Below are 14,949 nucleotides of genomic sequence, written 5' to 3' on the forward strand. Positions count from 1 at the left end.
GATTTCTATTAGGTTTTCAATAATCTAAAAACTTTTCTAGGTTTAGGATGAATTTTTCGATTGAAGTTTGAAGTTTTTGCTTGAACCCGACAACCCGAGTAAAGATCTATGCTTCAAGCTTAACTCGATCACGGGTTTTTCCATTTTTTTTGTCATCTATTTTCTATTTTGATTTGATTTGCTTTTTTTATTTGATTTTAATTTTTTTTAGATTTTTTATTTTTACTTATTATTATTATTTTCATCTTTATTTTTTTTACTCATTACTTTAAATTGAAATTTTATTTTTTATTTTTCAAAAATACCTTTATGAATTTTATTTTATTTATTTAAAAATAATAACCGAAAAATATTTCTAAAATAAATTCATGAATCTTACCAAACTATTGGAGAATTTTTTCTTGAATTTAAATTTTTATGAATTCTACCAAATTATTGGAGAATCTCATAAATCAATTTTATAAAAAAATATTATTAATAAAATATTTTGTTTTTATCCTACCAAACTATTGAAGGATTTGCATCTTAAATTAAGTCTTACTAAATTATTGAAAGATTTATTACGTTTTTAAAAATAAATTTACCAGGAAATCTCATGAAACTATTAGGAGATCTACATCAAAGTAAATCTTACCAAACTATTGAAAGATTTTATTAATTATTTTCTTGAATAAAAATATATTAATGAACCCAACAATAGAACCTCTTTAGAATGTGACACTAGTTTCTATGAATACTCTTAACGTGAGAAAATTATCTTAAACTGCTATCACACTATTAGAGCAAATTTAGGATTAGTTTCTAATAATTAAATGATTTGGTAAAATTATAAGAATATTTTAAGGTTCGAATAATTTAAAATTAAACTAGTACCATCATTTGGATGGGTGCTATAATGGTGCTACAACCTTCTTCATGTGTAACCGTATCTTGAACTTAGCATCTAATTTTTTGGACTAGAATTTATTATTTAAAAATACCTAAGTGAATTTTCGGACTCCTCTTTAAATATGACATATTCTATCAGGTGGTCAATCACATTTAAATAAAAAATATTGGTAGCGACTATTTTAATCTATATCTAACGATAGGTTCACGAGTCTATATATTATGACATCAGCTCGAGATTTGCCTGACTCGACTAAAAAATGTGACAACTAACTAGATTTTGACCAGTTCAACTGAATCAATATTGAACCGGATCTGAACCAGCTTGAACCATAAAAAATAGCTCTAAACCACTTGAATCACAGGCAACGACTATAGGCTGTTGAACTTGAACTGCTTTAGACCGTTGACCAATCTAGTTTAGGTATTTTTTTTGTATTTTATATTTACTTTTTTATTCTTTTATTAATATTTTTTTTAGTATTTTGTTTATGTTCAAAAATATTCTTTATATTAAAATAAAGTTTAATTTTTTTTTATAATTTTAAATTTCGTTAAAAAATAAAACTAAAAGTTTTTTTTATAATAAAAATGAAAAATGAAAGAGTAATAAATAAAATAATATGAAATTTCCTTTTTTCTCTATAAAATAAAAAAGTTTAACTAAAATTAATAATAAAAATTGAGGAAAAAGAATCCGACAATATGATTCTACGAAAATTCATGATCCTAGGCTTCAAAAATATTAAACTTATATTAAAAATAATTTTTAATATAATAATAATTTAAACTGGACCTGAGCTCAAATTGTATTCCAATGAAAATTAATTTTATACACAATGCAATTGTAAGGAATACTCATTCGAAAAATTACTTTGATTCTCTAGAGCAATATTACCTTACAAAGTGATAAGCCAATTTATTGATTCACGTATACTAAATAAATATTAAACATATACAAATATATTGATTCTCTCAATCAAAATTACTTACAAGTGTAAAACTAATTATAAAGTTCAAGTTTTACCACGAAATTTTTTATATAGACAACTCAACAAAACCAGAAAAGGCCAAAGTTAGATTAATTAAGCTCCACTACGAATTTTTTTAATCAAAACCATCAACTTTAAACATAAAACGAAAGAAAATGGATGCGTTAACTATGACAAATTAAGCACAACCAAGAAATTTGTACTTAATCCCCCAAGTTTATTCGGAAACAACAAAACCTGTTGCACTGTTTATATTGTCAAAGATGCACAAGTGAGGTTCCGTCAATCAAATTGGCACTTTTCTATCGACTCCAGGTAGCATTCACCCTTGTAATAGCCATGAAATCGATCTAAAAACCACTGGCGTTACCATCTTTAGGCAATAGCAAGAAACTCCAATGGCCTACGTCTATATATTCATTAGAAAACCAAAGACTGAAAATTGAATGCCATGTAAGATAAAAGAAAATGAGAGAAGAAAATCTAACAGATGTTTCTCAATGCAAAGGTACCAATACAGTTTATCTTGATAGTAAAAGGTTGAACATTGAGTAAAAGCATAACTAAATTGTAAGTATCAGCAAATGAAAATTAATGGTTGAATGCAGTTCCTCCCCTGAAAGAAACTAGGCTCTCTGCATACATTGCTAGCTCTAATGCAATTCCTTCAAATTGGAGTGTCTTTATCTCTTTGTTATCTCGATGATGCCACGCCAGAAATTTGCTATCTTCGTTAACAAGGAAGATTTCACCATCGCTGCCGACTCCTAATGGTATAGTGGCAGGAGGAAAAGATTCAATGGTGAATAATTTTGTCCAAGAGTTCTTTAGACCAGGTTCACCCAACACCCATGCATCATAGCAGCCATACCTCACATAATAATCATGACAAAGTAACATACCAAGTGATCCGTTGATTTCCATTAAATAGGTAAGATAGCGTGTTGTTCTACAGTTCTTACCCAATCTCCCATCAGGGAATGGTGTTGTAACGAAAACTTCATTACTCATGTCAAATGAGAGGAGCAATTCTTCACTATCAACAACTGCCAAACAGTGATAAAATCCGTTGGAGTAGACTTGATCGATCCCATGACAATTGAAGAATTCAGCAGTTAAGTTGTCATTGAACTTTCTCCAAGAATCAGTAGTTAAGTTGTACAAAGCAACTCGGTTACCTCGGGGGACTCTGTCGAAATCACCCTCCCAAAATGTGTCAATCCTAATTACTTTATACTCATCTCTCTTGGAATCATAACCCAGACCAGCTACATCAATGGTATTTTCAGAGCTTGGCGGACACTCAAAAGGACACATAGGGAGAATTTTAAATTCCTTAGTCGCAATGTTCCACAAAAGAATACCACTAAAACGGTCACAAAGACAAATTATGCCATTGCAATGACCTAGGATATTTATATGTATCGGATCATCAGTAAAGGATGGTATATCAAGATTGGCAACAACATCAAGAGTTTGATTGGAAATAAAAGAGACCATAGCCTTTCTCGGTGAAAAATTCACTTGTTTCATGAGGAGACAGGTCTTGTTTTTACTAAAAGAATAGTGGGCCGTAATAAATTGAGGGCTTTGAATCAAGCAACACCAAGACTTACCAAGACACCTGAATCGCTTTAGAGATTTGACAGGCAATCTTGCCAGAATATCCACCACAATATCTTCAGGCAACGAATGGGTGATCGCTGCTGCAGCCATTGATGATCTTCCTTGACGGTGTCCCCCTGTGCGTGTGTAAACGAGAGATTTGAGTATATGCAATACTTTCGAAGGGATGGGAAAACTTATGTGATTTGATTTTATGCAGCGTAAATGGTAACTGACATTTGACAGGCAACACCTCTTGCAAGTCGTCTGGCATTCTATTGGGTTATTTATTGTACCAACTATTAAATTTAAGAAAAGTGACGTCATTGCTTAACTGTTAAGTAAGCGGTTGTTTAAACATCCGGATTAATTAAAATGGATTTCGAGTTTTTAATTTTGATTGTCTGAGCTTTTTAATCAGAGTTGTTTGATATTGGACTTGTGCAAACTTCGTAGTCTTGAGTCCAAATTTTCCAATCTAAAATCACATTGGCCGAAATTTAATTTCAATCCACTTCTGCTTAAATGGGTCTTTTGTGCTTAAAAGTTAAAAAGCCTATGCCATTCGGAGCTTAAAAGCCCAAATTTCCAAATTCATGCTATTAAATTAGTGTTTTAATTAAATGAAAGGTAAGGGGCAAACTCCGGTGTACAAAGCTAATGCTCTCCGTTTTATGAGAGTTGATGTGAAATCTATAGTATTTTAATTAAATAAATAATTTAATTAACTAATTAATGAAAATTAAATAAAAAAAGGAATAAAAATTCTAATAAAATAAAAATAAGAAAAAATTGAAAAATAAAATAAAATTAAACGCGAATGCCATGCATGAAACCGCCAGCAACAGTGTCTGCCAACCCTGCAATTCAGCCACCCTATCCATCGAACCGCCAAGCCACCCTCTAGCCATCATTGAAGTCGAAATTAAGCTGCCAACAACCCTCCTTCTTGCTCGGCATATTTCTACCTACTTTTTGGTTTTTCTCATAAACCTAAAATCTGAAACTACTTATAAAAGTGAACAAAGAAATCAACAGAAGCCATGCTACGCAATGACAATTAATAAAAATCAAGTACAATCATCGAAATATGTTGACCTATATTTGTCGAAAGTTTTCAATCATGGCTCATTGTATGTGGCCTTTCTTGTGAGATTTCACCATAAGAGTTAATAATTGTGATTTTAAAAAACGTTAATAGGTTTAAATATCATATATAAAACATTGTGTTTGAAAACGTTTTTAATGGTATATTTTCATAAATAATTTAGTTTGACATTTTTCATGTTACAATTTCATGTATTAAAAAACAAATTATTATAAACTTTAATAAATAAATTATTATGTTTTTGTTGGTACAACTCTTGAAACCATATTGTCAATTCCATTTGCACATTTGTTATGATTTTATGTTATAAAATTAATCGTGCAAAGCACCGACATAAAAACTTAGTTACATAATAAAATTAATTTTTTTAAATTAAATTATTATACATGTATTAAATTATACAAAATTAAATTAACTAATTAAAAGTTAACATTCCTCTTAAAATTTTATTTAAATTATTAAAAATTTCTCAAATATCTATTTCCCATCCATATTTACTTTTCCCTCAAATCATTCACCAAAATCGAAAAAACAAAATCAATTTTAACCTTTAAAACCATGTGAAATATATCAGTCTTACCAAATTCTTCCAAACCCATTTTCTTCTTTTCTCGCTAGTAGTAGAGCATGCCAGCATAGTTTTCAGCTTGCCAAATGCCAATCCCATTTTTCTCTGTTTCTTGTTCCTCCTCTGTCTCTACTTTTCTTCCCCATTTTGAGTCACCAAACACAACCAACCACCCTCTTGTCTTGCTCAAATCCTCACTGTCTCTCATTGGAAAGATTTTAAACCGACATGTCTCATTTATCTATCCCTCTCAAAATCAAAATTGGATAAGACAACAAAGAGCATAGCCGAAAGTCGACGGGTACGGAGGTTATATGAGAACTTTTTTTTTAAACCATCCACGACTCAAATTTTTAAAAATGGGTATTTGTGTTTTTGCCATGAATTAATTTCTTTTTTCTTAAAGTTTGATTAAGGCTTAAATTTATTGGATTTTAATTTAATTGTTTGAAGTTAGGGTGGGTTTTCTTTTTTGGTTTGATTTTGTTTATTGTATGAGTTGATTTAAAAAATATGAAAAATTACTATAGCATCTCGATATAATTATTATTGATCGTTATGCCATTATTTGATGTTACAAAACTCCATTGTGAGTGTAATTACCGTTCACAACCCCATCGTAGGTGAATAATGATGGCAGAAAGTGTCGCTACTGCTAAATAGAAGCCGCAATTCTTTTAATAAAAACAATACATGCCTCCTCATCAAATATGAAAATTATATACATGGAAAGACTATGGTCCCTTTTATCAAAGTTCATTTACGTGACTAAAATAGGGGGGGAAAATAGATATATTCTAGTAGGGTGGGGCCTATAGTCTAATTAAACTCAAGCTAACGCTGCTGGGGGAGGCCAACTGTTGGATACTATTGTAAAATAACCTTTTCATGAGGCATTTATTATGTAATCTTTAATAATGCATATAAGTGTAACCAAAATAATAATAATAATAATGCTTATAAGAATTATATAGAATTTTTTATATACATATATATTTGGAATTAAAATATGTAATTATAAATCTTGGACCGTCTAATTCTTGGTCAATAGCTTGCTACTAGATATCATGTAAGTACTCCTACTGAGAGCTCTAAAATTTAAACATCATTTATAATTTATATATGTTAATACTAACGACTAGCAAAATTATTTGGCAAATTTTGATGGTGCTTTACTTGATTAATGAGCTACTCTTTTGAAATGACGTGAAGCAAAAAACTACCCCTTAATTAACATCACAATATGTGCATTAACAAAGAAAAATTTTTATTAAAAAAAAATCAAAATTAATCTATTCACTCTATCGATCATCAAATTAAAAAAACCTGATTTAAAAGGATAAAATTATTGTTTTTTATAGTAATTTACTCATAGTGCAAGCCTACGATTTCGCTTGTTTGAAAATGATTTTAGATATCTCAATTATCAATAGCATTATTACCATACATAAGGTAATTATTACCACAGGATTTATATTCACCCGGTTGCTTGCTTCGATAGCGATGCAAATAAATCCAACCTTTAGCACCAAATAAATAAATAAATCCAACCTTTTTAGTTTCATGATCCTAGGCTTCAAAAAGATTAAACTTAAATTAAAAATAATTTTTAATAAATTATTATAATTCAAACTGAACCTGAGCTCAAATTGTATTCCACTGAAAATTAATTTTATATATAATGCAATTGTAAGGAATTCTTGCTCGAAAAATTATTTTGATTCTCTAGAGCAATATTACCTTAAATAGTGATAAGCCAATTTATTGATTCACGTATACTAAATAAATATTAAACATATACAAATATATTGATTCTCTCAATCAAAATTACTTACAAGTACAAAACTAATTATAAAGTTCAAGTTTTACCACGAAATTTTTTATATAGACAACTCAACAAAACCAGAAAAGGCGAAAGTTAGATTAATTAAGCTCCACCACGAATTTTTTTAATCAAAACCATCAACTTTAAACATAAAACGAAAGAAAATAGATGCGTTAACTAGGACAAATTAAACACAACCAAGAAATTTGTACTTAATTCCCCAAGTTTATTCGAAAACAGCAAAACCTGTTGTACTGTTTATATTGCCAAAGATGCACAAGTGAGGTTCCATTAATCAAATTGGCACTTTTCTATCGACTCCAGGTAGCATTTACCCTTGTAATAGCCATGAAATCGATCTAAAAACCACTGACGTTACCATCTTAAAGCAATAGCAAGAAACTCCAATGGCCTACGTCTATATTCATTAGAAAACCAAAGACTGAAAATTGAATGCCATGTAAGATAAAAGAAAATGAGAGAAGAAAATCTAACAGATGTTTCTCAATGCAAAGGTAACAATACAGTTTATCTTGATAGTAAAAGGTTGAACATTGAGTAAAAGCATAACTAAATTGTAAGTATCAGCAAATGAAAATTAATGGTTGAATGCAGTTCCTCCCCTGAAAGAAACTAGGCTCTCTGCATACATTGCTAGCTCTAATGCAGTTCCTTCAAATTGGAGTGTCTTTATCTCTTTGTTATCTCGATGATGCCACGCCAGAAAGTTGCTTTCTTCGTTAACAAAGAAGATTTCACCATCGCTGCCGACTCCTAATGGTGTAGTGGCAGGAGGAAGAGATTCAATGGTGAATAATTTTGTCCAAGAGTTCTTTAGACCAAGTTCACCCAACACCCATACATCATAGCAGCCATCTGTCACATAATAATCATGACAAAGTAACCCACCAAGTGATCCGTTGATTTCCATTAAATAGGTAAGATAGCGTGTTGTTCTACAGTTCTTACCCAATCTCCCATCAGGGAATGGTGTTGTGACGAAAACTTCATTACTCATGTCAAATGAGAGGAGCAATTCTTCACTATCAACAACTGCCATACAGTGATAAAATCCGTTGGAGTAGACTTGATCGTTCCCATAACTATGGAAGAATTCAGCAGTTAAGTTGTCATTGAACTTTCTCCAAGAATCAGTAGTTAAGTTGTACAAAGCAACTCGGTTACCTCGGGGGACTTTGTCGAAATCACCCTCCCAAAATGTGTCAATCCTAATTACTTTATACTCATCTCTCTTGGAATCATAACCCAGACCAGCTACATCAATGGTATTTTCAGAGCGTGGCGGACACTCCAAAGGATACACTACATCAATGGTATTTTCATAGCTTGGCGGACACTCAAAAGGACACATAGGGAGAATTTTAAATTCCTTAGTCGCAATGTTCCACAAAAGAATACCACTAACACAGTCACAAAGACAAATTATGCCATTGCAATGACCTAGGATATTTATACTCATTGGATCATCAGTAAAGGATGGTATATCAAGATTGGCAACAACATCAAGAGTTTGATTGGAAATAAAAGAGACCATAGTCTTTCTCTGTATAAAATTCACTTGTTTGATGAGGAGACAGGTCTTGTTTTTACTAAAAGAATAGTGGGCAGTAATAAATTGAGGGCTTTGAATCAAGCAACACCAAGACTTACCAACACACCTGAATCGCTTTAGAGATTTGACAGGCAATCTTGCCAGAATATCCACCACAATATCTTCAGGCAACGAATGAGTGATCGCGGTTGCAGCCATTGATGATCTTCCTTGACGGTGTCCCCCTGTGCGTGTGTAAACGAGAGATTTGAGTATGTGCAATACTTTCAAAGGGATGGGAAAACTCATGTGATTTCATTTTATGCAGCGTAAATGGTAACTGACATTTGACAGGTAACGCCCCTTGCAAGTCGTCTGGCATTCTATTGGGTTATTTATTATACCAACTATTAAATTTAAGAAAAAGTGACGTCATTGCTTAACGGTTAAGTAAGCGGTTGTTTAAACATCCGGATTAATTAAAATGGATTTCGAGTTTTATTCGGATGTTCCTAATTTTGATTATTTGAGCTTTCTAATCAGAGTTGTTTGATATTGGACTTGTGCAAACTTGATAATCTTGAGTCCAAATTTTCCAATCTAAAATCACATGGGCCAAAATTTAATTTCAATCTGCTTCTAGTTAAATGGTCTTTTGTGCTTAAAAGTTAAAGTCATTTGAGGCTTAAAGCCCAAATTTCCAGACTCATGCAATCAAATTAGTGCTTTAATTAAATAAAAGGTAAGAGGCAAACTCCGGAATACAATGCTAAAATTTTTCGTTTTACGAGAGTTAGGTTGAGATCTATAGCATTTTAATTAAATAAATAATTTAATTAATTAATGAATATTAAATAAAAAAGGAATGAAAAATTTAATAAAATAAATATAAGAACAAATTGAAAGAAAATCAAATCACAAGCAGATACCGTGCAAGAAACCACCAGCAACAATGTCTACCAGGCCTGCAATTCAGCCAACCTATCCCTTGAATCGTCAAGCCACCCTACCAGCCATCATTGCAGTCGAAATTAAGCTGCCAACAACCCTCTTTCTTACCCCGCATATTTCTACCTACTTTTCGTTTTTTCTCATGAACCTAAAATCTGAAACTACTTATAAAAGTGAACAAAGAAATCAACAGAGGGGGAAATTTTGAAAAAGAAAAAAAAAACTTCAAAAACAAAATCTGTTACCATCACTACCAGTACCCTTGTGCTACTAGCACACCCACTTAGCAAAGAACCCAAACTCGTCACCAATTTCATCTAAAAGCCATCAAAGCTATACCATGACCACCATCATCCACCCAAAAGCAAACACAAAAAACCCCTTCAACCCTTTGCTCACCAAAACCACCGCACCCATCTAAATAGCCAAATACGCAGAACCTTCATCAAATTCCATCTGGAATAAAAAAATCCTACTCTATTTTCATTCGAAAACCATCACAAAAAAACCAAAAAGAAACTAATTTCCCTAAAACCCAAAAATTACACTATCAAAAGTAAAAAAGGCAATAAATGAGAAGAGTAAAAGATAGAGATTTTTGTTGGTTTTGGCAGCTAATCGGCCATGAGTATTCTTGGAATTTTTTGACTTGGATCTAGGTGGCATATAGATACTCAATCTTTCGTTTACTTACACACAGTGAGGAAGATTATTAATGGCTGCAGTAACAATCACCCATTCGTTGCCTGAAAATGTTGTGGAGAAGAATTTTGGTTAAGGTCATGGTTACGTTTTCGGTCACATTAAATTTATTATGATTGTGAATGTAATAATAATTATCGGTGTAACGGATACAATAACAATAGTTACCTTCATTGTGATAGTAATTTTTTTTTTATTTTATATAACTACAAACATCTTGTTTTACTCAAAGTCCGAACCCATAAATTGAATTTTTTATTTATTTTATTTTTATTAAATTTATATATACATATGTTATTTTTTATTTCTTTATCTATTTTTATTTTTTTGTTATTTTTAATTTTATTTAATTTCTTTGATATCCTTATCTTCAAATTCCATTTATATTTTCTTTAAATTATCTAATTATTTTTAAAAAAATCAAACAGATGAAGTTTGGATGATATTATCTTAGGTGGTAAACGATAGGATTGATTTCAAAAGATAATCTAGGTGTTTATTTGAAATAAATTTAATCCTAATTGAATTGAGATTTTGCTAAATCTTCCCTTATAAATAGATTTGAAATCATCACACAACAATCACACTCACAACAGTAAGCATAGTGAACAATAAGAGATAGAATTTTAACAAGAAAGATAGCAGCAACAAATAGAGAGAAAATAAAGAGCATCCAAAATTTTTTAAAAGAGAAAAGTTTTTAGCAGAAGGATTTTTTAGAGTTTTTAAGTTGAGAGAATTTAATTTGGTATTTTTTTAAGGATTTCAGGAGCTAAAAGTTTAATTTGGTGTTTTGGAGCAAATTTTTCTAAATTTCTAAAATTTATTCTAGAAATTCTAGAATCCAACCAAAATTTCGACAAACTTCAAATTTTTCGATAACTTAATTTGGTATTTTTTTTAAGGATTTCAGGAGCTAAAAGTCTAATTTGGTGTTTTGGAGCAAATTTTTCTAAATTTCTAAGATTTATTCTAGAAATTCTAGAATTCAACCAAAATTTCGACAAACTTCAAATTTTTCGATGACTCTCTAACAATTTTTTTCAATTTTCGACAATATTTTTCAAAAATTGACAAAGCATTCGATCGACGTTCATAAGCTTTAGAAAGAGAAGCAAAGAAAGGGAAAGAAAGGAGAGAAAGAAAAAAGAAATCTAAGGAAAGAAAAAACAAATTTGCAAGTTTTACAATGTCCTATAACGGTGTCGTTTTGAGTAAGGTTAAACCCTAAGATCCATGTGTTTTGCATTGACCCAATTCGAACTATACCACACTACCCAACGACTCACAATCCTCCTAAGCTAATTGAGCTTCTAAGCCGAGCCAACTAGTCTTGAGCCGTGCCATATCCTGTTATCCTCTGTGCTTATAGTCGCACCTTCTCAGCCACTAAACCGAGTCAATCTTGTTGGTATAATTTCATTTTCATTTATTTATTTATTTTTCATTTATTTGTATATTTTCTTTATTAATTGTTTATTTGTTTATTTGTTTATTTATTTTTATTTATTTAGTGGTTTATTTATTTGTTTATTTTATTTATTTATTTATTTTATTTGATTATTTATGTATTTATTTATTTGTAAATAATTTTTATAAAAAAATAAAAAAAATTCAAATAAAAATGAATCTTATTACATATTGAAGGGTTCAAATTTCTAAAAATAAATTTTTGAATAAAAAATGAATCTTACCAACATGTTGGGTGGTTTAAATTTCTAAAAAAGAATTTTTGAATAAAAATGAACCTTGCCAATATATGGGAGGCTTCAAATTTTAAAAAAAAAAATGAATTTTTGAATGAAAATGAACCTTACCAACATATTGGAGGGTTAAAATTCCTAAGAAATGAATTCTTCAATAGAATAAAGTCTTACCAACATATTGGGGGGCTTGTGATTTTAAAAATAAGGTTTTACCAATAGATTGGAGAACCTTATGAATTTCTCATAAAAATTAAATTTCAAGGTAAATAAAAAAAATAGTCTTCAAAAAGCCTTACCAACATATTAAAGAGCTTGTGATTTTAAAAATAAGGTTTTACTAATAGATTAGAGAACTTTATGATTTTTAATTAAGATTTAAAAGAAAAAGAATAGTTTCCGTATGATCCTACCAATATATTGGAGGAGAATCTTTGATAGAAAATCTTACCAATATATTAGAAGATATTTTTAAAAATAAAATAAATTAATAGATGGTTTGTTTGCACAAGAAATGTGTAAACACCCAATTTTGTTCGAATTGTCTAAAACAGATCTTGATTTCAATTGAGTGGATATTGGGCCCAAATTTTATTTCAATTGGGCTTAAGACTAGAATTTTATCTTTGGCCCAAAGTTGTGGCCCAAAATCCAGTTAAACTACTAAGTTTTTATTTTTTAAAAAAGAGCAAATAAAATAAAAATAATAAAAAGGTAATTAAAAACAAAAAAAGAGCCTATGACTATGGGTGTCGTGCATGGCACTGGCAACCCATGAGCCACCCTACCCTTTTGTCTGTACCCCTTTCCCCTTTCAGCCATGGCAAATAAGGCCAAGTCTTCAAAAATCTAGTTTAAGCTAAAATGGAAAAAAAAAAGTCACATCGATAGTTTTCTAGGTAGCAGATAAGCCGCTGGTGACCCTATGAAAACCCCTCAGAATCTCAAAAATTATGAGATTTCATCTCCCCTCCCAATTCTATAAATTTAAAGATCAAGCAAAAAACAAAGAGGAAGAAAGAATAAGGGAAAAACTCTACCAAAAAAAAAACCCATAAAAGAAATCTTCTGTCAAACAGAAAAAAACCTTTTCCTAATATAAAAATAAAAAACAAAATCCACATCCTTTAGAATAGGTAATCAACACTAAAAAAAAAAAAAACAAATCATAAAAAATGAAAAAATGAAAAAACAAAAAGAAAAGGAGTTTTCAACCGAGACTTTGAGAACAGATCTTGGTATTTGGAAAGAGTTTTTTGAAAAACGGGGCTCAAAATGAGAATCAAGAGGTTGAGAGGAGTTTTTTGGTGACTTTTGGAAGTTTTTTGGTGATTGGCGATGATGACGATGAACAAAAGTGCATGACGACAACCCATCATTTTCTGGGAAAAAAGTGGAAGAAATTTTTTGGTTTTGAGGTTTGTTTTTTTTTTTTTTTTTTTTTGTAAAAGGGGGGAAGAAATTAGTTGAAAAAAATTTTGGTTCTCATAGGAGAGGGAAGAGTTAAAAAGATATTATTTTGGTTAGGGAAGGATCCACGTGAATTTGTTACCCAGCTGTAGACACCCTATTTAGTTTGAGACTCAAACCAATTGGGCCTAGATCTAATCCAAGCCCAATAGTTCAATTTCCTACATTTCTTTTTTATATCTTGTTTGTCTTATTTATTTATTTCTATTTTTTTATATTTTAGTATTTTATATATCTAGTTCTAAATTTTTATCATAAATCATTAATCATGTGGAGTAATTTGAGCACTAATCAAGGATGACCTCGGTAATTAAGACTTAAACACGATATCTTTAGATATTAAAGGAGGATTGAAAAGAAACAAAATTAGAGAATCAAAGTTAGATTTAATTTGGAGAAATTTTAAGGGATTCTAAAAATCAAGGAAAATCAAGACAATTCTAGAAATTAATTAAATCAGCTTTAAAGAGAATCAAGAAAAAAATCAATTCAAAGCATAATCAAATTTGCAATCTTTTCCATTCAATGCAAATCCCTAAAATTCTTAGCAGAAGGCCCTATATAAATACTAATTAACCACACACAAAAGGGGGAAAAAATACTAGGGATCTTAATTTTCTGTTTTTAACAGAAATCATTCAAGCAATTTTTGAGATTTTTTTTTGGGTTCTGTGAATTTATTTCATTTTGAATTTGATTTGATTTGTGAATTTCCTAAATTTGGGTTTTAATTTTTAAGTTTGATTCTATATTATGTTGAGTTTATGAGTTTTTGCTGGGGTTTTTTTGTTGGTTTTTGATTTTGAAATTTCTATTGGGTTTTTAAGAATCTGAAAACTTTTCTAGGTTTAGGATGAATTTTTTGGTTGAAGTTTGAAGTTTTTGCTTGAACCCGGTGACCTACGTAAAAATCCACACTTCAAGCTTAACCCAATCGCAGGTTTTTCTTTTTCTTTTCTTTCATCCTATTTTCTATTTTCTATTTTGATTTGATTTGATTTGATTATTTTATTTTAATTTTATTTTTAGAATTTTTATTTTTACTTATTATTTTTTTTCATCTTTAATTACTATTTTCTCATTACTTTAAATTGAAAATTTTATTATTTATTTTTTAAAAATACCTTTATGAATTTTATTTTATTTATTTAAAAATAATAACCAAAAAATGTTTCTAAAATAAATTCATGAATCTTACTAAACTATTGAAGGATTTTTCATAAATTTAAATTTTTTATGAATTCTACCACATCATTGGAGAACCTCATAAATCAATTTTATAAAAAAAATTACTAATAAAATACATTGTTTTCATCCTACCAAATTATTGGAGGATTTGCATCTTAAATTAAGTCTTATCAAACTATTGAAAGATTTAATACATATTCTAAAAATAAATTTACAAGAAAATCTCATCAAACTATTGAAAGATCTACATCAAAGTAAATCTTATCAAACTATTGGCAAATTTTATTAATTATTTTCTTGAATAAAAATATATTAATGAACCCAACAATAAAACCTCTTGAGAATGTGACACTAGTCTTTATGAATACTCTTAAGGTGAAAAAATTATTTTAAATTG

At 29.9% G+C, this 14,949-nt stretch overlaps 2 protein-coding genes across 2 annotated transcripts; both read right to left on the reverse strand.

The window, feature by feature from the left end:
• Positions 1–2,120: 2,120 nt before the first annotated feature.
• On the reverse strand, positions 2,121–3,728 carry LOC149516570 (F-box protein CPR1-like). The gene has a single exon (XM_089767316.1). The coding sequence runs from the start codon at positions 3,594–3,596 to the stop codon at positions 2,472–2,474; it is 1,125 nt and encodes a 374-aa protein (XP_089623442.1). The 5' UTR covers positions 3,597–3,728; the 3' UTR covers positions 2,121–2,471.
• A 3,780-nt stretch (positions 3,729–7,508) lies between these two features.
• On the reverse strand, positions 7,509–8,884 carry LOC149516571 (F-box/kelch-repeat protein At3g06240-like). Its single transcript, XM_089767317.1, has one exon. The coding sequence runs from the start codon at positions 8,845–8,847 to the stop codon at positions 7,585–7,587; it is 1,263 nt and encodes a 420-aa protein (XP_089623443.1). The 5' UTR covers positions 8,848–8,884; the 3' UTR covers positions 7,509–7,584.
• Positions 8,885–14,949: the final 6,065 nt, after the last annotated feature.

Source organism: Durio zibethinus, chromosome 10 (genome assembly GCF_047325235.1).
Source record: "Durio zibethinus cultivar Kanyao isolate XHJ-2024 chromosome 10, ASM4732523v1, whole genome shotgun sequence".
NCBI classification, from domain to species: domain Eukaryota; kingdom Viridiplantae; phylum Streptophyta; class Magnoliopsida; order Malvales; family Malvaceae; genus Durio; species Durio zibethinus.

Bases quoted from the DNA above. Each gene is read 5' to 3' on its own strand.
- LOC149516571 (XM_089767317.1), bottom strand. From the start codon at position 8,847: ATGAGTTTTCCCATCCCTTTGAAAGTATTGCACATACTCAAATCTCTC.
- LOC149516570 (XM_089767316.1), bottom strand. From the start codon at position 3,596: ATGGCTGCAGCAGCGATCACCCATTCGTTGCCTGAAGATATTGTGGTG.